This window comes from Cebus imitator, unplaced genomic scaffold, assembly GCF_001604975.1.
Source record: "Cebus imitator isolate Cc_AM_T3 unplaced genomic scaffold, Cebus_imitator-1.0 Scaffold329, whole genome shotgun sequence".
Classification (NCBI taxonomy): Eukaryota; Metazoa; Chordata; class Mammalia; order Primates; family Cebidae; genus Cebus; species Cebus imitator.
The window spans coordinates 2,702,491-2,721,975 of record NW_016107644.1 but is presented as its reverse complement, the minus strand read 5'-3'; the positions used below and the strand labels follow the sequence as shown (position 1 = coordinate 2,721,975).

The following is a 19,485-nucleotide window of genomic DNA, read 5'->3' as shown; positions in this document are numbered from 1 at the left end:
ACCGCCCCGTTTGGCCCAGGCCCCGCCTACCCCAGACCTCCCCGCCCGCCCGCGCGGCCGCTCAGCCGTCCTTCTGCGCTGCAGGTGAACGCGAGCAGCGTCTCCCGGGCCGTCTCCCTGCCCTACAGCCAGGAGCTGCCATGCCTGTGCCTGGAGGTCGGTGGAGGTGTGGCCTGGACTTCGGGGTGGGTAGGGGAACACAGGGATGAGCGGCCTGTCCTGACCCCAGTCCCTCCCGCAGGGCTGGCCTGCCACCCCTGACGCCGTGCGGACCCAGATCTGCCCCTTTGAGAACGGCAAGTGTCGTGCGATGCCAAGGCGCGGAAGGGTGGGAATGACTGCGGCCAGTCTGACCCCACCATGAGGCTGACGTGGGGGGATGAGACAAGGGGCAGGCCCGGCCTAGACCCCTGAGCCTGCTTGGAAGGGCCTGTCACTGAGGGAACCTGAGCACGGATGTGGATGTGCACAAGTGTGTGTGTGCACGTGCGTGCAGTGTACATGTGTGCACACGTGGACCAGCTCACCTGGGAACACCAAGTTTGTCAAGAGGGGCTGTCTGAGGGCTGCCCTGCTCTCGGTTCTGCTCAGTGACGCTGTACACACACACACGTGCACACCCATACATGTGCACATGCACGCCCATTCCCACGGACATGCACCCATGCACACACGCATGCACTCATGCACATACACACTCATACACTGCATAGGCAGGCGAATCCATGCACAGGCACACACACATGCACACGCATCCACGCACACATGTGCACAGACTTGGGTCTGAGCTCACAGACCATAGGAGGACTGCTCTGGACCCTGGCCCAGTGGTCACTGCAGTGGGTGACCCCATGGGCCCACTGGCAGCCAGAGTAGGGCCCAACTGACCTGTGGTTGGGGGAGGGTTCCTGCAGACACTCGGGCCCTGGAGATGCTGTGGGACACAGTCCACTACCACCCCAGGAGCCAGACACTGAGCTGGGAGCCTGCCTGCCCTGTGAGTGGCCAAGTGAGCCTGTGCTGGTGCCCGGGGCCCGGGGACAGCTGCCATAAGCTGCAGCACTCCAGCCAGCTGGCGCATCACAGAGTGAGTGCCCGCACAGCGGGGTTGGGGGTGGGCGTGGATGCCACAGCCTGACCTGAGCCCTCCTCAGGTGCAGTACCGGCTGGTGGACACCCAGCCCCAGCTCTGCCTGAAGGTGAGGGGTTGCTGCGGCCTGCCAGTGCCCTGCTTGGGGATGGGCCGGGGACATCAGGGCAGGGAGTGGGGCAGGGGCCCTTGCCCAGCCTCTACGCAGTCCCTTAGAGCCCCCTCCTGGTCTGACAGTGGGTAAGCTAAGGGCCCAAGAAGGAGAACTGGGCCCAGAGCACCCTGAAGTTGAGCCAGCCTGTCTCCCTGCACCCTCTCCACCCACCCACACTCCTTACCCCACTTTGCAGTTCTCCACCAGCTGGGGGTCCTGGGTGCGGTGCCCTTTCAAACGGCGTCAGTTCCCAAGTAAGTTCTCCATGGGGCCTCTGCAGCGTGGACGTGGCGTGGAACACCCTTCACTTCACTCTGTTGGATGGGGAGGCAGGACGACAGGGTTCGGGGCCAATGTGGGGCCCAGTGGGAGGGGGAGGTGCAGTGGGTGGGTGCTGGGCCCACCGGGGAAGGAAGGGAGGTGGTGGGTGCGGGGCCAGATGGGGTCTCATCCTTCACCCCCCACAGCCTGGAAAATGACCATCCAGCCTTCACCCAGGCAGGGCCACCTCCGGGCCACCTTCTTCTCGTCCAGCCCCGCCAACTTCCAGGTGCACCTGTGTCACAGGAGGAGGTCACAGCTCCCAGCCTGCCAACCCGCACTCCAGGCCAGCCCACTTCCTCCAGCCTCAGTGAGCCGGGCGGGTGGGGCTCCGTCCTGGGGAGGTGGGGGTGGGTGTCAGGACCCTATCACTTCCCTGGGGGGCCTCTGCACCACCTAGGCCCTGAGCCCACCCGGGGTCTAGCCTACCTGGCAGGGAGGGGTGGGGGGGCCTGTTTGTGGGTGCTGAGAGGGTACGGGATAAGGACAGTCTCCTGGTCTGCCCTCCCCCACCCAGGCTGACCTCGAAGCTGCCCCTGCCATTGCCTTCCTGGACCTTCCCAAGCAGAAGGCCTGTGCCCCAGGCATCTGCATCCAGGTGGGCGTCGCTGCTGTGCCCAGCCCGTACCCATCTCCTCCACTGCAGGACCTCAGTTCACACCCCCACGCCCCATCCCCCACACCTCGGGGAAGCAGGAGGCCGTGTTGAAGAGCTGCCTTATGCCTGCAGGGCTGGAGGACCGATGTGCACTTCTCTGTCCCACAGCAGTTCTGCAACCTCCACGCCAGGGGGTGCCCAGCTTTCAGGGGCCGCAGGGGGCCGAAGACTGGACTCAGGCACTCCCGGCCTCCCTCGGCGGGCTGGGCGTGGCGTGCGCTGAACAGGAGACTGGGTGGGGGGGATGGGGAGACCACCCAGCCCTGAGCCAGGCTTTTGCACCAAGCCAAGGCCTGCACCCACCACTGCCCTCCAGCCTCGAAGTTCCCTGTACCACACGCCGCTGGCCTCCCGAACGCCCTCCCTGGCCTCACTCCATCACTGGCCTGGCCGCCTCCTCCCTGAGGGTCCACCTCCCCTGATCAGAACTCTGATTCTAATTGCGAGCGACTTGGGATGTCCCTCAGCACACCAGCCACTGAGGCCCAGGTTCCCAGGACCCAGGGCACATCGGGACTGGACTGCCCAGTGGACAGAACTAAGCACGTGTGTCCTGGGTGTGGTCAGGAGCGTGGCTCTGCCTTGGAGTCCAGGAAGGGTCAGAGCTGGCACTCCCACCTGCCCCCCTCCCTGTGAGCTCCAGAGCTCCCCTAGCTTCAGGTGGGATGAACTGCAAGAGCCACAGAGGTGGGAGGGGTGGGCGGGGGTGGATAGGACAGCTGGGCACCCGGGGCCCCTGGAGACCCTTTCCAGGGAGCACCAGCAGGCCAGACAGGGGTCTCTAGAATGTCCCCTCAGCTCAGCGAGCCACGCCATTTCAGGACAGCTTGCAGCCTGCTGCCCCAGGACGTGCCCAGGGCCATGGCAGGACCCACACACTTTTATCTCCTCCTCCCAGCAGGACTTTTTGGCCAAGCCTGGGTCCCCCTCCCCAGCAAAGATCACCTCCAGCAGATCACAGACCAAAGAGGTGGTGGCCCCCTGCTGGTCAAGTGTCCCTGGGGCTGGGCCAGCCACTGTGGAGTGCCCGTGCCACACTGGGAAGTCCACGGCCCCAGAGACCAGCCCTTGAGGCAGCAGAAGGGCTGGGCCTGACTTAAGTGGGGGAATGTTGGCAGACCTGAGGGGCACACATGCTGCTCTCGGGGTTGGGGTGGATCCCTCTTTCACTTGTCTGCTGAGGGTCCCTACAGCCAGGAGGCTGACATCCACAGCCACTGCCCTCCAGGACTGGGCAGCCCCTCCCCTTCCCCCACATTGTCTCAGCCTCCCACAGTGTGGGCAGGGCTGGGGGGTGCCCCACATCTCTCTCCAGCTGCACCCACCCCCCTGGGACCACAGCCTGAGGCCAGGAACCTCCTCACGAACAAGTAGGTGCCAGCGCCACACTGCTGGGGGGCAGGAGGCCAAGGCGCAGCCCCCGACAGCTGAGCCAGGCCCCGTCAGAGTGCGGGTGATCTCACCTGACCGTGGGGCCCAGGCACCTGCTGGCTCTCCTGGGGCTGCAGCTCACAGGGGCTCCAGGTCACATAGAAGACCTTCAGCCCTTTCCTGAGTCCCCTGGGAACAGCAGGACCTGGGTGGGCTGCCCCTTCCCCAGATGGCCAAGGTGCTGGCCCTGCCATGCTGGACCCCAGCCTCCCTCTCAGAAAACTCATGGTCATGGCCACAGTCCCTGGCCCTGAAATCAAGGTCCTGGAGGCCTGGCAGCTGCCCAGAGCCTCCCGGTGCTCCAGGGTGCAGGATGCAACCCCCCTTCCTGTAGCTGACCAGGCTCAAGGTGGTCAACGTGGGTAACCCCCAACACGGGCACCGAGGAAGGAGAGCTGTGCCTGAAGACATCTTAGTTTATAGTGTTATTACTCAGCTGTTTCCTTTATGTAATCCTTCATATAGAATCATAGATTAGTTTACAGAATTAGTGCCTGAAGTATAACTTACTGCTTCCATATATCTAGCTTATATAATCATACTTAGTACTTATATCTAATATACTTAGTTCCATATAATCTTTCTATAAAATCGTATAGGTACTGTAGTCAGAGCTGTACGGACACATTCAGTGCTGATTTACAGGATCCTTCCATAGAACCACATAGTAGTTTGTAGTAGGAGGAATGCCCAGAGCAGTCACAGAACAGAAGCAGCACAGGGGAAAACAGCCAGACCAGGACGAGAACCAGAGACCCCGGGGGTGGCGTCCCTGCCTGAAAGGGCATACGCTGTACGGCAGGCTTGGAGCAGGAGCCCCTCCTCCTGATAAAGGAGCTGTAGCACCTCGCATCCAGTTCCTGTAGAAAGTCAGCCTCAGGCCTGAGATCCTGGAAGTAACCGAGGGAGAAGAACCCCTCTGTGTGACCAGTCACGGCGGCTGTGCACCCTGTCAGTCTTTTCTCCCTTCTGTGTTAGCTCAAAGAATCCTCCCATAAATATCTTAAGAGAAGAGCACACGTTTGTCAGCTCCCATTGCTTGGCTTACAGTATCCTTCTATTAGAAGCCCTTTGAAGTCTCCAGCCCCCAGGTAAGAAGTGTTGTGCACGACACCTGCTGCACACAGCCCACCTCCTTGCCTTGGTGACCTAATGGGGGTGAATCCCTTTTCTGTACACGACCCTCTACTACTGCGCACGGCCCACCTCTGCCCAGGTGACATAATGGGGTGGCCCCTTACCTGTGAGTCATGTGATTATGTATGCCCTATCACTAAGCCTATAGATGACCTCACGACCCTGCCCCCTGTTTGTACCTAATACATACAGACGCTTCTGGACATTCAGGGCCTCGCCTGCCTCCACTCATAAGTGGCGTGGCCCCCGAGTCCAGATGCTCTTTTCCAGTCCTTCAGTGTCCTGTCTCTTCTTAGATCCCACACCTCAGCACAGGATAAGGGACACCCCACGACCCTGTGGGGCCAATAGCCCTACAGGTCGAGGATCACCCCAGCTTGTGCCCAGAGCACCCCTCCTGGCTGGAGTCACGTCTCCTGTCTGTGCACCTCTGAGTGCTGAACTTCACTGCAGCACCCACCCTGCCCAAACCCCTCCAGGGGGTCTCAGCTTCCCCAGATCCCAGCTCCACTTATGCAGCAAGATTCTGCCACTTCCTGTGGCCTCAGAGGCTGCCTGCCTGAGGGCCCTCTGCTGGGATGTGCAGTTCTCAGACATTTCAAGTGGCACATCCAGGCCCTAGCCAGGGGTCCCCAGCAGTGGTCTGTGCAGTGGGCTATGCGGTCAGCCCTTGAAGAACTCCCGTGTGGGCCCCGTTGCCACCAGGCTCCCGCACTGAGCCGCCCTCTGGAGCCTGGACGTTCTCTCAGGTGAGTGCTGTGCAGGGCCATGTGCCCAGCCAGACACACACTCCCACTGCTGTCCAGCCCAGGCTGCCCTCTTCCACCCTGCCACCGGCCACTGGGCCTTCTTTTCCCTCCTGCAATGGAGGCTGCTATGCCCCACAGACTGGAGAAGGGACTGGAGGGCCAGTAAGTTCCCTCCCCTCAGTAAACACCGGCCCAGTGCCTGCCCCCATGGGCATGTGGGGGGTACGCAGCACCTTGGGACTCAGCTAGGAGAGGAGCAGGGCCTCCAGGAGTGGATTTGGGGTCAGCTAAGGTCAGCGCCACATGGTGTGACCAGACATTCCCATCCAAGTGTCCCCATAAAGGAGCAGTAGTGGGGACGCCCTGGGGATGCAGAGGCCAGGCCAGGTGAGGGGCTTGAGTACCTGGGTTTGGACACCAGGGGCAGGGAGGCCAGTGGGGAGCATGGAGAGGGTGCCCCAGCTGCCCCTCCCTAACCTGGATTTCAGGGGCACTGGGTGGTGGGAGGGTGGGCAGCACGGGCTGCCACTCTGCACTCTCCATGTCTCCTCTAGACACCCCTGTCCACCCCTAGCCAGAAGACAAGTGTCCCGGCTCAGCAGGGCAGCCCCCGCCCCAGGTTCCTGCACCCAACTCCTGGACCAGCCAGGGGTGCTCCCTGTGATGCACGAAGACCCCTGCTCTGACCCAGGGCTACTCTGGGAATCCTGGCTGGCCTTTAGGTGGGGCTGGGGAGGACTTGCCAGCGCAGGGTCATGGGGCTGAGCTCCTACCTGACCAGGTGTGGGCTCCCTCAAGCCTTTGCTGTAGCCCTGGCCCTCCCACAGATGGGGGAAACTGAGTCTTTTGGGACTCTTGAGAGGCTGTGTTCAGATCTCAGCTTCCCACCGCCCCTCCCAGACAGGGGAGGCACCTGCTGGAGGACACGCATGTGCTGCCAGCAAGCGGCAGTGGCGTTCAGGGCCGGTGCTGAGCTGGATCAGCTGCCCCCGCAGCCGACAGGGGGCACCCACAGCCCGGCACACCCACCACCTCGGCCAGGGACGCTGCCCTCCCTCCACCGCCCCCGCCGGAAACCCGCCCCACACCTGCCAGCAGAAAAGTGCCAAGGACCGAGGATCCCAGAAAGGGGGGTGCAGGAGGGGCAGGCAGGGGCACCTGCACCGGTGCACAGCCCTGCTCACGTCTGGGCCACAGCGTAATGCGGGTGAGCCTTGGATTCCCACCAGCCTCATTCACTCATCACACACAGCTGAGTGGGCCCTGGGCACTGACCCAGTGCCAGGAACAAACACTGGCAAAGATCCCCGGGCCTGCAGCTGGGGACCAAGTCTGGGGCTGCCTGGCACCAAGGAGTGTCTTGGAGCAGGACATCAGCGCTAAAACCAGGACGGTCCAGGCAATCTGGGATCATGGAGCCGACCTTTGCATGGGGGAGGCCACCACAGCCAGTTGACGCAGTAAGTGTGGGGGGCTGCAAGCTAAAATAGGGTGGGGCCCAGCTCGGCGGCTCCCACCTGTAATCCCAGCACTTTGGGAGGCTGAGGCAGGTGGATCACTTGAGGTCAGGAGTTCAAGACCAGCCCCACCAACATGGTGAAGCCCTAGCTCTAAGAAAAATACAAAAGTTACCGGGGCCTTGTGGTGGGCACCTGTAATCCCAGCTACTCAGAAGGTGGGGCAGGGGAACTGCTTGAACCCAGAAAGCAGAGGTTGCAGTGAGCCAAGATCGCGCCGCTGCACTCCAGCCTAGGTGGCTGAATGAGGCTCCATCTTAAAAATAATAATAAACTGGCCGGGTGCGGTGGCTCAAGCCTGTAATCCCAGCACTTTGGGAGGCCGAAGCGGGTGGATCACGAGGTCAAGAGATCGAGACCATCCTGGTCAACATGGTGAAACCCCGTCTCTATTAAAAAAATACAAAAAATTAGCTGGGCATGGTGGTGCGTGCCTGTAATCCCAGCTACTCAGGAGGCTGAGGCAGGAGAATTGCCTGAACCCAGGAGGCGGAGGTTGCGGTGAGCTGAGATCGCGCCATTGCACTCCAGCCTAGGTAACATGAGTGAAACTCCATCTCAAAAAATAATAATAATAATAATAATAATAATAATAATAAACTAAAAACTAAAATGAAATAAAAGAGGGTGGGGCCAGGCACAGTGTTGCACACCTAGAATCCCAGCACTTTTGGAGGCTGAGGCAGGAGGATCGTTTGAGCCTGGGAGATGGAGGCTGCAGGGAGCCATGATTGCACCACTGCACTCCAGCCTGGGTGGCAGAGCAAGACCCTGTTTCAACAAATAAAATATAAAATTTCAAAAATAGGGTGGTCCCTGGAAGGCTCAGACAAGGTAAAGTGTGAACAGGGACTGCAGAGGAAGGGCCTTCGAGTGGCCAGGCTCTAACAGATCCCTGACCGCCTCACGGAAGAGCAGCGAGAGGCAGCTTGTGGACGGCAGGCAGGTGGGGAGAACTGCAGAAGCTGAGGCCATCAGGGTGTCCTGGCACATGGGTGTGCATAAAAGAGACCAGTGTTTTGGCCTTAGCTCCTTGTGGACAAATTTGCGGAAATTGTGCACAAGATTTTTTGTGTTCAAAAGACAGAACTCAAAGTCACCCCTGTGCTCACTGAGATGAATGCATATCTGATGGCTTCCTTTTGAAAGGCTAATCAGAAACTCAAAAGAATGCAACTGCTTATCTCTTACCTATCTATGACCCAGAAGCTCCCTCCCTGCCTTGAGTTGTCCTACTTTCTGGGCGGAACCAATGTCCATCTTACATGCGCTGACTGATGTCTCACATCTCCCTAAAATGTATAAAACTGAGCTGTGCCCCGACTACCTTGGGCACCGTCGTCAGGACCCTGAGGCCGTGCCACGGGCGTGCGTCCTCAGCCTCGGCAAAATAAGCTTCCTGACTTGACCGAGACTTGTGTCAGATATTTGGGGTCCACAGATAACTCTTTGTATGTTGTATGCCCATTAACATAGATTTATGATTATTGTTTTATGAATTGGTCTTTTAAATCATGCAGAAAAAACAGGAGTTACAAACCAAACTATCACACCCCTTTATGTTTTCCTGTGTCGTTGCCTTTGCTAGTGCGTTCTTTCCTCACACCGCTGCACGTTCCTGCTTCAGGCCCTTCCATTTCAGCCTGACGGGCGCCGTTAGCATTTCTAGCAGTTCTGTGAGTAATGAACTCCTGAGCACTTACGTTTTAATTTTTCCTTCATTTTTGAAGGCTAGTTTTATTGGACTTAGAATTCTTGGTCAACAGTTTTTTTTTTCTTTCTTTCTTTCAGGACTTTAAATATGTTGTACCACTGCCTTCTGGTCTCCAAGGCTTCTGATGAGAAATCTGCTAAAAATATTATTGAGGCTCCTTTGCAAGAGACCAGTTGTTTCTGTCTTGCTGCTTTCTTTGTCCTTATTTTTCTGACAATTTGACAATAGTGTTTCTCACTGTGGATCTCTGACTTTTTCTGGCTTGGAGTTTGTTGAGATTCTGGGATATGCAGATTCATTTATTTCATCAAATTTGGAGAGTTTGGGAATATTATTCCTTCAAGTAATGTTCTTCCCTTTTCTATTTCTCTTTTCCTTTTGGAAATCCCGTGATGTGCGTGTTGGTATACTTGATGGTGTCCCCAGGTCCCTCAGGTTACTCAATTTTTCTGCATTTTTTTTCTTTCTGGGCTTCAGAGTGGATAATTCCAATTGCCTTGTCTTCAGGCTCCCTGATCCTTTCTTTTGTGTGCACAAATCTTGCACTGAACCCCTCTAGTGAACACTTTTCCTTTCTGAGACAGTCTCACTATGTTGCCCAGGCTGCTGTGCAGAGGCATGAATGCGGCTCTCCAGCGCCTTGGCTTCCTGGGCTCAAGGAATCTCCCTACTTCAGCTTCCCAAGCAGCTGGGACTATAGGCGTGCACCACCATGCCTGGCTAATTAAAAAAAAATTTTTTTTTTGTAAAGACAAGGTCTCATTATATTGCCCAGGCTGGTCTCAAACTCCTGGGCTCAGCATCCCAAAGTAATAGCATTACAGGCATGGGCCATCATGCCCAGCTGAATTCTTCATTTCTGTTACTTTGCTTTTCAGCTCCATATTTTACACTTGGGTCCCTTTTATAACTTATGTATCTTATTGACATTGCCTCTTGGTTCACACCTTGTTCTCCTCCTTTTCTTTAGCTCCATGTCCATATTTCCCTTTAGCTTATTGAATATATGTATTCTTTTTTTGAGACGGAGTCTCACCCAGGCTGGAGGGCAGGAGTGCTATCTCAGGTCATTGCAACCTGCTCCTCCTGGATTCCTGAGAACCTGAAATCACAGGTACATGCCACCACATCTGGCTAATTTTTGTAATTTTAGTAGAGACAGGGTTTTGCTATGTTGTCCAGACTGGTCTTGAACTCCTGACCTCAGGTGATCTGCCCTCCTCTGCCTCCCAAAGTGCTGGGATTATAGGCGTGAGCCACCACACCCAGCCTGCTTATTGAATATTTTTAAGATAGCTGATTTAACATTTTTGTCTAGTACTTCCAATGTCTGGACATCTTCAGAGATGGCTTCTATAAAATTACCTTTTTTTCCTGTGAATGGGTCATACTTTCATTTTTTTTCTGTATGCTTTGTAATTTTGTGTTGGAACTGGATATTTCGAGTATTATAATGTGTGTCTTAGTGAGAGGGGAGACCCCCTCACCTTCAATTTCACCTCCTCCCTCCCCGCCTTCCAGATGGGAAGGAGGGTGAAGAAGGAAAAAAAATGAAAAAAATAAGATACCAAAGAGCTGGGAAATGACTCCCTCTTTAGTTCCCAGCATCTTTGCTGTCTGTTAACCTTGAAAGAGCTGCAAACAAATGCTATCTCTGCTGGCTGGAGCCTGGCACCGGGTCACACCCCCACGTCTCCACAGGCCAGACTCCCTCCTGGAAACACCTCTGCCAACAAAGAGCCTGTTGCCTGTTGGCTCTGTAAGCCCCTCCCCTGCTGGTCCCTGCTCACGCTGCATATGAATTAGCAAATTAATGAAGCCAAAAGATGGAAAGGTAGGACGTCCAGCAAATGGACAATGACATAGTTCTGCCTCAGTTTCCCCTTTGGCGCTGTAAGCCTAGACATAGTTCTGCCTCAGTTTCCCCTTTAGCGCTGTAAGCCTTGACATAGTTCTGCCTCAGTTTCCCCTTTAGCACTGTAAGCCTAGAAAGGGGGAGAGAAGCCCCGCAGCCCCTGGCCTAATAAAAAGCCACTTCCTTCCTCAGCTCAGTGTTCCAGGGTTTGTTCCCGCTGCTCCTGGTTCATTAGTCCACTCGTGTTTCCACAGGAGCACCTCAGGCTCGGCGACTCACACAGAAGAGAGGACCGCTGGGCTCCTGGGTCTGCAGGCTGCACCCGAAGCGTGGCCCGGCATCTGCTTGTGGCAAGAGCCGCAGGCAGCTTTGACTCATGGTGAAGGGGAAGGGGAGCTGGCACACCATGGTGCCACGGTCTTTTAACAAGCAGGTCTCAGAGGAGCTAACAGTGAGAATGAACTCCACCGAGGACAGCGCCAAGCCATTCAGAGTTCACCCCATGACCGAACACCTCCCACTAGGCCCCAGCTCCAGCATGGGGATGAATTTCCTCGAGATTTGGAGGACAAATATCTGAGCTGTATACATGTGGTTAACTCTGAAAATCAGTTTCTCCTTCCTCAAAAATTGCTGTTGGGGGCTACAATTATTATTTTAACTTTTTGAGATGGAGTCTCACTCTGTCACCCAGTCTGGAGTGCAGTGGCCCGATCTCAGCTCACTGCAGCCTCCACCTCCCGGGTTCAAGCGATTCTCCTGCCTCAGCCTCCCAAGTAGCTGGGTTACAGGCTCCCCCCACCATGCCCGGCTAATATTTTTGCATTTTTAGTAGAGACAGGATTTCATCATGTTGGTCAGGCCGGCTTCAAACTCCTGACCTCACGTGATCCACCTCCTCGGCCTCCCAAAGTGCTAGGATTATAGGCGTGAGCCACCACACCTGGCCAATTATCTTTTTTTTTTTTGAGACAGAGTCTTACTCTGTCACCCAGGCTGGAGTGCAGTGGTGCAATCTCAGCTCACTGCGACCTCCGCCTCCTGGGTTCAAGCAATTTGAGTTTCTCTTGGCTCAACCTCCTGACTGGCTGAACTACAGGCTACCACCACCACACCAGGCTAATATTTTTGTATTTTTAGTGGAGACAGGGTTTCACCATGTTGGCCAGGCTGCTCTCAAACCCTCGACCTCAGGTGATCCTCCCGCCTCAGCCTCCCAAAGTGCTGGGGTTACAGGCGTGAGCCACCGCACCCGGCAGTATGTTTAGTGACCTTTCCAAACTATGTTTGCAAAGTCTGTAACCCTTTTCATGAGGAGTCATTAAAGTTTATTTTATTACCTCTGCAGTCAGCCAGTGATCTAATAGAGATTTTCTTAAATGTCGAAAAGAAGTATATCTCTTTACATCTTTCAATACAGGCCACATTAAGAAACTAAAAGAAGGGAGAACTCAAATGACTCAAATCTACCAGGAAGAAGAGAATAATAAAGATTAGTGTGGGCTGAATGTGGTGGCTCATGCCATAATCCCAGCACTTTAGGAGGCAGAGGTGGGAGATTACTTGAGGCCAGGAGCTTGCAAACAGCCTGAGCGGCATAGCAAGATATTGTTTCCACACAAAAAAAATTAGAATTAAAACATTAGCCAGGCATGGTGGCATGTGCCTGTAGTCCTGGTTATTCAGCTGTTCAGGAGGCTGGGCAGAAGGATTGCTTGAGCTCAGAAGTTTGAAGTTCTAGTGAGCTATGATCATGCCATTGCACTCCAGCCTGGATGACAGAGCAAGACCCTGTGCCTCCCCCCTCCCTCTCTCACACACACACACATATGTATATATATAGTGTGGAGACTAAAGACATATAATAACATAGAGAATAAAAAATAGAGCATTTCAACAAAAACAAAATTAGTACATTGAAAATATCAACAAAATTGACAAACTCTTAGATAGATTGACAAAGGGAAAAAAGACTAAAATTACTAACAGCACAAATGAACTGGAAACATTACTACTGATTTTACAGAAATAAAAGGGATTATAAGAGAATGCTATGAGAAACAAATTGGATAGCGTAGATGAAATGATTGAATTCTTAAGTGCGTACGTACTACCAAAGCTGACTCAGGAAGCAATACAAAATCCAGAAAGACTTATAACAAACAGATGGAATCAACAATCAAAAACTTTCTAACAAAGCAAAGTTCAGGACCCGAGAGCTTCACTGCTGAACTATACCAAACATTTAAAGTAGAATTAAAGTAGAATTCTCAAACTATTCCAAAAAAATTGAGGAGGAAGAAACACTTCCTAACTCATTTTGTGAGGCCAGCATTACTCTGATATCGAAGCCAGAATGGCACCATGGGAAAGATAATTACGGACCAATGTCTCTTATGAACATAGATGCAAAAATTCTCAACAAAATACTAGCAAAGTGAATTCAGCCCTGTATTAAATGGATATACACCATGACCAGGTGGGATTTATTCCAGTAATGCAAGGATGGTTGAACATGCAGAAATCAATGTTATTCAACACATTTGTAGAATGAAAAGGAAAAAAACCATGATTTCCTCAACTGATGCAGAAAAGCATTTCACAAATCCAACACTCTTCATGATATAAATGCTCACTAAACTAGAAATACAAGGGAACTTTCCCAACATGATAAAGCCCATATATGCAAAAAGCCCGCAGCTAACGTTATATTCGATGCTGAAGGGCTGAAAACTTTCCCCTAAGATCAGGAACAAGGCAAGCACTTTCAACACTTCTAACAGTACTCAACATTTTAGCCAGGGCAATTAAACAAACAAAAAAGCATTTAAATTAGAAAAGAAGAATTAAAATTATCGCTTTTAGGTGATATGATCTTATATGCAGAAAATCTTAAAGAATCCATAAAGAAAAACACTTTTACAGTGAACAAACTGGGCAAAGTTGCAAGACACACAAAAGCTAGTTGCATCTGTATACACTACCAATGAACAATCGCAAATGGAAACTGAGAAAACAATTCCATTTACAATAGCATCAAAAGGGTAAAATACTTAAGAACCAAAAAGAAGACCTGTACACTAAAAAAGCTGTATACTGCTGAAGGAAATTAAATAAGACTTAATAAATGGAAAGATGTCTGTGTTCATGGATCGGCAGTACTACCCAAAGTGGGCTACAGACTTGGCGTAATCCATATCAGAATCCCAATGGTGTTTTTTTGGGATTTTTGCAGGAATCTCAAGGGATCTGAATGGCCAAAGTAATTTAAAAAAAAACGGCATAGTTGGATTCATACTTCCTGATTTCAAAACTTAATACAAAGCTACAGTAATCAAAACTGTATAGTATTGGCATAAGGTCAGACATGTAGCGCAAAGGAATGAAACTGAGAGTTAAACTCTCACATATGGTCAACTGATTTCCAGCAGCGGAAAAAGCCGTTCAATGGGGGAAAGGAGTGTCTTCAACAGACGGTGCTGAGAGAATGTTATCCACACGCAGAAAATGAACTTGGACCCTGACCTGACACCATATTCAAAAAGTAACTCCAAATGGATTAAAGATTAAACTTAAGAGCTAAAACTACAAAACTTCTGGAAGATAGGAGAAAATTGGCAACATTCTCGTTCTCTCTCTCTCCTCTCTCTGAGTTTAGCTCTGTTGCTCAGGCTGGAGTGCAGTGGTGTGATCTCGGCTCACTGCAGCCTCCGCCTCCCAGGTCCAAGTGATTCTCCTGCCTCAAATTCCCCAGTAGCTGGGACTACAGGCACATGACATCACACCTGGATAATTCTGTCTTTTTTTTTGGTAGAGATGGGGTTTCGCCATGTTGGCCAGGCAGGTCTTGAACTGCTGACCTCAGGTGATCCACCAACCTCGTCCTCTGAAAGTCCTGGGATTACAGGCATGTGCCACCATGCCCAGTCAGCAACGTTTTCTTAAATATAACACTGAAAGCATAAGCAACAAAAGAAAAAATAAATTGGATTTCATGAAAATTAACAACTTTTGTGCATGAAAGAACACTATCAAGTGATTAAAAGTCAACCGAGTGGGAGAAAATATTTGCAGATCAGATCTCTGATAAGTGTCTAGTATCTGAAATATATAAAGAATTTCAACAGCTCAGCAAAAAGGCAACCCAACTAAAAACTGGACTTGAACAGACATTTTTCTGGAGAAGATATGCAAATGGCAATAAGCACGAGAGAAGTCTCAACATCGTTAGTCATCAGGAGACCCCAAATCAAAGCCACAGTGAGATTCCACTTCACATCCATTAGGATGGCTATTATTAAAGGAACAATGTGGGCCTGGGCGCGGTGGTGCATGCCTATAATCCCAGCACTTTGGGAGGCCGAGGTGGGCGGATCACTTAAGGTCAGGAGTTCGAGTCCAGCCTGACCAACATGGTAAAACCCCATCTCTACTAAACATACAAAAATTAACTGGGTGTGGTGGCAGGCGCCTGTAATCCCAGCTACTTGGGAGGGTGAGGCAGCAGGAGAATCACTTGAAGCTGGGAGGAGAAGGTTGTAGTAAGCCAAGGTCATGCCACTGGACTCCAGCCTGAGCAACAAGAGACTCCCTCTCAAATAATAGTAATAATAATAATAATAATAATTTGGGAGGCCGAGGCAGGCGGATCACAAGGTCAAGAGATGGAGATCATCCTGGCCAACATGGTGAAACCCCGTCTCTACTAAAAAATACAAAAATTAGCTGGATGTGGTGGCGCATGCCTGTAGTCCCAGCTACTCAGGAGGCTGAGGCAGGAGAATTGCTTGAACCTGGGAGGCAGAGGTTGCAGTGAGCCGAGATTGCGCCACTGCACTCCAGCCTGGCGCCTGGTGACAGAGTGAGACTCTGTCGCGAAATAATAATCATAATGATAATAATGTGTTAGAAAGGATATAGAGGAACTGGAACCCTTACGTAATGCCAGCAGGAATGTGAAATGGTGCAGTCACTGTGGAAACAGTTTGGTGGGTCTTCAAAATGTAAAATACGAATTACCGCATGACCCCGCAACTCCGCTCCTAAGTCTGCACCTCAAAGAACTGAAAACAAGGATTCGAAAGATACAACGTACACTCACGTTTCATAGCAGCATTATTTCCAGTAGCTAAAAGGTGGAAACCGCCCAGATGTCCATCAATAGGTGAATGTTATCAGCCTTAAAAAGCAAGTTCTGATCCATGCTACAACACAGACAAGCCTTGAAAACGTTGTGAAGCGCGACGCCGTGGCTCATGCCTGTAATCCCTGCACTTTGGGAGGCTGAGGTGGGTGGATCACTGGAGGTCAGGAGTTTGAGACCAGCCTGCCAACATGGCGAAACTCTGTCTCTATTAAAAATTCAAAAAAATTAGGGGGGCCTGGTGGAACACACCTGTAATCCCAGCTACTCGGGAGGCTGAAGCAGAAGGATGGTTTGAACTGGGAGGTGGAAGCCGAGATTTCGCCACTGCACTGCAGCCTGCGACACAGCGGGACTCTGTCTCAAAAAACAAAAAAAAAATTAAGCAAAATGAGCCAGGCACAAAGGCCATGTATTGCGTTATTCCAGTTGCACGAACTGTCTAGAATAGGCAAGTTAATAGAGCTGTAATTAGAGGCGACGTGAGCCGAGGGGGGACGGGGCAGTGGAGAGGGACTGCTCTATGGGCCCAGTTTCTGTCTGGGGTGACTTTAAAGCTCTGGATCATGCTGCCTGTGGTGGACGTACTTCATGCCGCTGAATGTCACTCTTACAGTAGTTAAAGTCCTAAAGTTCATGTCTGTTTCACCGCAATGACTGTGCTTAACAGCCCGGCGTGTCGCTCCTGTTCATCCCAATTTAACCCGGGGTGGCCGTTTGTAAACTTCTCACATCTGTGACAAGCAGGCAGCCGCCGACCCAGACCTTTAATCAAAAATCCCCAGACCGGGAGAGAGGCGCGCTGTCTCCCTCGTGTACAGAGAACCCCGGAAAACATCCCGAACTGCGAAGCGCGACGAGGCCTGCTGAAAAGGGCTGACAAGCATCTCAAGGGGCAGAATTTAGGGTTTTCTAAAGGAAACGCCGAGAAGGGAGAGCGGGGAGTCTGTCGGTTTCGGCACCAGGGAAGACCGCATTTTCGGGGTGTACCTGCTCAGCAGCCCCGAAAGCGGAGCGTTCAGGGCCGAGGCCGCGGGCGGGGTCCCACCGGCAAGCGGGTGCGGGGGACGCGGACCGGAGGCGGCGGGAGGCCCCTGAAACCCCGCAGAGGCGCCAGCCCTGCCCAGGGAGGTGGGGGGCGGCGGGCGGAGCCCCGAGGACTCCCCGCCTTCGGTGTCGGCCCCTGGAGCGGCGCGTGGGTCCGAGGAGCGCGCCTGGGGTCGCGGGCAATGCGGGGGGCGGCGGCCGCGGCGTGGGCACCCAGGGGGCTCCCAAGGGCAGGAGGAGCGGGACCCGGAGGACGCCGCGGGGTGGAGAGAGGGGGAGGCCGGAGTGAGTTTCGGGTGCGGCTGGACTGCTTCGCGGGCGCAGCTTGGGGAGGACGGAGATGGCCCCTGGGCGGGGGGAAGCCTGCAGGAGCCGGGCGCGGGGTGCGGACGCGGGGGGGCACAGATTCGTCCTGGGTTTTTCAGCGAAGGGACAAGAATGCGGGGCGTCGGAGACCCGGGACCCCAGAGGCCAGACCGTGTCCTCCAGGTCTTCGGGGGCGGCCGCGGGCGGGGGTTGCTCCCCAGGGCGCGGACCGGAGCCTCCCGGGGCCCGCAGGCGGCAGCGCCCCCACCACGCGCGAAGGCGGCTCCCGCGGCCGGACCAGCCCCACCTCCCGGGATCGCGTCCCAGCGCAGGCTTCGTGTCGCTGCTTGTTCCTTCCAGAGTGAGGCCGGTTTTTTTCTGAAACTCTCCGTTGGGGGCGTTTCAGCCCCGGGGTTCTGTAGGGACGCGGCCCGGTGGGAGACCTCGGGGTGCAGCCGCGGGCGGCAGGACGAGCACGGGGGCAGCGCGGGTGGGAGCTGGGAGAAGAGGGGCTGCCGGGGTCGTTCGGGGCGCGCGGCGGGAGATCCCGGCCCTGAGCCCGCGAGGACCGAGCCCGGCGCCGCCTCCGGCCACGTGGGGACGAACTGCCCACGAGCTGGGCATCCTGGGGGGTCCTCGTGGCTCCGACCCGCCCCGACCTCCGCCGGGTTTCTGGGTCTGGTTTCCGCCCCAGGCCCCGAGGGAAGGCTGGGGGGTCGCGGTTCCCGGGAGGCGAGAGCTAGCAGCTGTGGGAGCGTGGAGGGGGTCCGGAGACCAGGCTCGGGCTTGGCTTACAGGCCCTGGAGGGCCGGGCCGGGGCCGCATCTGCCTGGAGCCGGTGGCGGCGGGAAGAAGGGAGTGCGTGAGGCCCCCTCCACCTGCAGGAACCGGGGAGCGAGGCCTGAAGGCCTCCCATCTCCCAGCCCCGTCGCTTGAGCTTTAATTGGGGAGATGTCTTTGAGGACAAGCTCCTGCCCTAGCCTCAGGTTCCCAGGACAAGGGCTCCTCTCGCAGCTCAACCAGGCAGACAGCACTCAAGGAGAGACCCTCCTTTCACCCCCTGAAGGACCCCACAGGCTATCCAAGCCGCCAGCGGCTGGGTCCTGTGAAGCTGGTGGTTCCACTGCGCTGCGCCCCTGCCCCAGGGAGGTGGACGCAGGCCCAGGGAGACCCTCGCTACCTGGATGATGGGGGAGGGCTTCCCCATCTCTGACCTGTGCCTTTTTCTCTGTGAATGAGACACAGAGGGCAGGCTGCCCAGTGGGTCGGGCTCCCACGGGGCAGGCCTCAGGCAGCTCCGTGCGCCTCGCAGCATGGAGGTGCTGGCTCGCTCTTCTGGGAATACCCCAGCCCCAGCTCCCCTAGGTCTTCCCAGGAACACCCAAAAGGGTTCACCTGAAAACCAATGACCAGTTGTTCTAGTACCATTTGCTGAGAAAACTCTTTCTACACTGAATGACCCCTTTGCCTAAGATGAAATGGCTGAGTTTCTGCGGGTGTTTCTGGACTCTGTTCAGTTCGATGGATCTATGCGCCTATCACTTCGCCAATTCCAAATGGTCCCAACTGCTCAGGATCTATAGTAGGTGTTAAAATCAGACAGTTGGCTGGGTGCTGCGACTCAGGCCTGTAATCCCAGCACTTCGGGAGGCCGAGGCAGGCGGATCACTTGAGGTCAGCAGTTTGAGATCAGCCTGGCCAACGTGGTGAAACCCTGTCTCTACTAAAAATACAAAATTTAGCTGGGCGTGGCGACACTCGCCTGTAATCCCAGCTACCTGGGAGGCTGAGGCAGGAAAATCGCTTGAACCCGGGAGGCAGAAGTTGCAGTGAGCAGAGATTGTGCCATTGCACTCCAGCCCAGGCGACAGAGCCAGACTCCGTCTCTGAAACAAAGAAAATCGGACAGTCTGAATCCTAGAACCTTTTTGTTTTCAAATTTTAGTTATTGTAATTCATTACCCTTTCACATAAAGTTTAAAATCAGTCTACGTCTACCAAAAAAAAAAAATCCTGCTGGAACTTTGACTGGTTTTGTGTTAAATCTGTAGATCACTTGGGGAGAATGGACCTCTTTACCATGCTGAATCTTCAAATCCACCAACCCAATAAGCCTTTCCATTTATTTAGGTTCTCTCTGATTAGTTTCAAGAGCATTTTGTAGTTTCCAGCGCACAGATTTCATACGTTGTGTTGGATTAACATCAAGTCATGTTTTGGAGCTATTGTAAATGATAACCTTAATATTTTTGGCTTCTTATTGTTTGTTATTTGCATATGGGAATAAAACTGATTTTTTTTTTTCTTTTTTTGAGATAGAGGCTCGCTCTGTCACTCAGGAGTGACAGAGTGGTGCAGTGGTG

The 19,485-nt window shown here is 53.8% G+C and overlaps 1 protein-coding gene and 1 long non-coding RNA gene across 3 annotated transcripts in view; both read left to right on the top strand.

Annotated features, from left to right (window-relative positions):
* Positions 1-5,578, top strand: part of IL17REL (interleukin 17 receptor E like) — a 23,054-nt gene extending 17,476 nt beyond the window's left edge. The window contains exons 8-16 of one of the 2 annotated variants that reach the window (XR_005196391.1): positions 85-156; positions 242-296; positions 915-1,087; positions 1,155-1,199; positions 1,441-1,498; positions 1,779-1,875; positions 2,083-2,163; positions 2,296-4,006; positions 5,151-5,578. Coding sequence is in view for 1 of the 2 variants with exons in the window: in XM_037730081.1 (XP_037586009.1) it covers positions 85-156; positions 242-296; positions 915-1,087; positions 1,155-1,199; positions 1,441-1,498; positions 1,712-1,875; positions 2,083-2,163; positions 2,296-2,490 (843 nt within the window). In the remaining variant the exon portion in view is untranslated. Of the gene's footprint in view, positions 1-84; positions 157-241; positions 297-914; positions 1,088-1,154; positions 1,200-1,440; positions 1,499-1,711; positions 1,876-2,082; positions 2,164-2,295; positions 4,007-5,150 lie in introns of those variants that run through there. The other variant, XM_037730081.1, reaches the window with a different exon arrangement.
* LOC119467769 lies at positions 5,579-18,718 on the top strand. Its single transcript, XR_005196392.1, has 3 exons — positions 5,579-5,735; positions 6,670-6,673; positions 18,706-18,718. It is a non-coding gene; the product is annotated as an uncharacterized LOC119467769 (long non-coding RNA).
* Positions 18,719-19,485: the final 767 nt, after the last annotated feature.